Source organism: Pterocles gutturalis, unplaced genomic scaffold, assembly GCF_000699245.1.
Source record: "Pterocles gutturalis isolate BGI_N339 unplaced genomic scaffold, ASM69924v1 scaffold26140, whole genome shotgun sequence".
NCBI classification, from domain to species: Eukaryota; Metazoa; Chordata; class Aves; order Pterocliformes; family Pteroclidae; genus Pterocles; species Pterocles gutturalis.
Window position 1 is genome coordinate 36,109 of NW_010144081.1, and position 469 is coordinate 36,577.

At 59.5% G+C, this 469-nt stretch overlaps 1 protein-coding gene across 1 annotated transcript in view; it reads right to left on the minus strand.

Annotated features, from left to right (window-relative positions):
• Nucleotides 1-118, minus strand: part of NUDT6 (nudix (nucleoside diphosphate linked moiety X)-type motif 6) — a gene marked incomplete at its 5' end in the record, with an annotated part of 12,461 nt that extends 12,343 nt beyond the window's left edge. The window contains one exon of the mRNA XM_010085001.1: nt 39-118. Coding sequence (XP_010083303.1) covers nt 39-118 — 80 coding nt within the window. The remainder of the gene's footprint in view (nt 1-38) is intronic.
• Between the last annotated feature and the right edge of the window lie 351 nt (nt 119-469).

The following is a 469-nucleotide window of genomic DNA, read 5'->3' on the forward strand; positions in this document are numbered from 1 at the left end:
CCCCGTGGCAGAAACGCCCAAGCTTGACCCGCGCCCACCGCCGCAAACCCGCTCCGGAGGATGGGGACACGCAGCCAGACGGCGACGCGGCCTTCCTCCCGCCACCGGGCCACCGCACCTGCAAGAGAGCGAGGCAGCGACCCTGAGGACAAGGCGAGGGGTCTCTGGGACGCCAAGGCCGCTTTGTGGGCCTGGCCCCTCAGGGCTCCCCCTGCCGCTGAGGTGCCCCCTTGCTCTTGCTGCTTCTGGTTTCAAACTCCATCATGTGCGACAGCTGGGACTTGCACCTGAAAGTCTTTATTTTTACCTCACTGAACACCGGGTAATGCTGCCACAGATGTCATAAACTGACAAGGAGCTGCCAGCTCGGCTTTTTAGTTGGCACAGCTCGGTGTTTACACATAAAAAGATGGCTTTTAGGGCTTTTTCTTTTTACACGAGGAATAGGCCCTTTGCTGCCTCTGCCAAC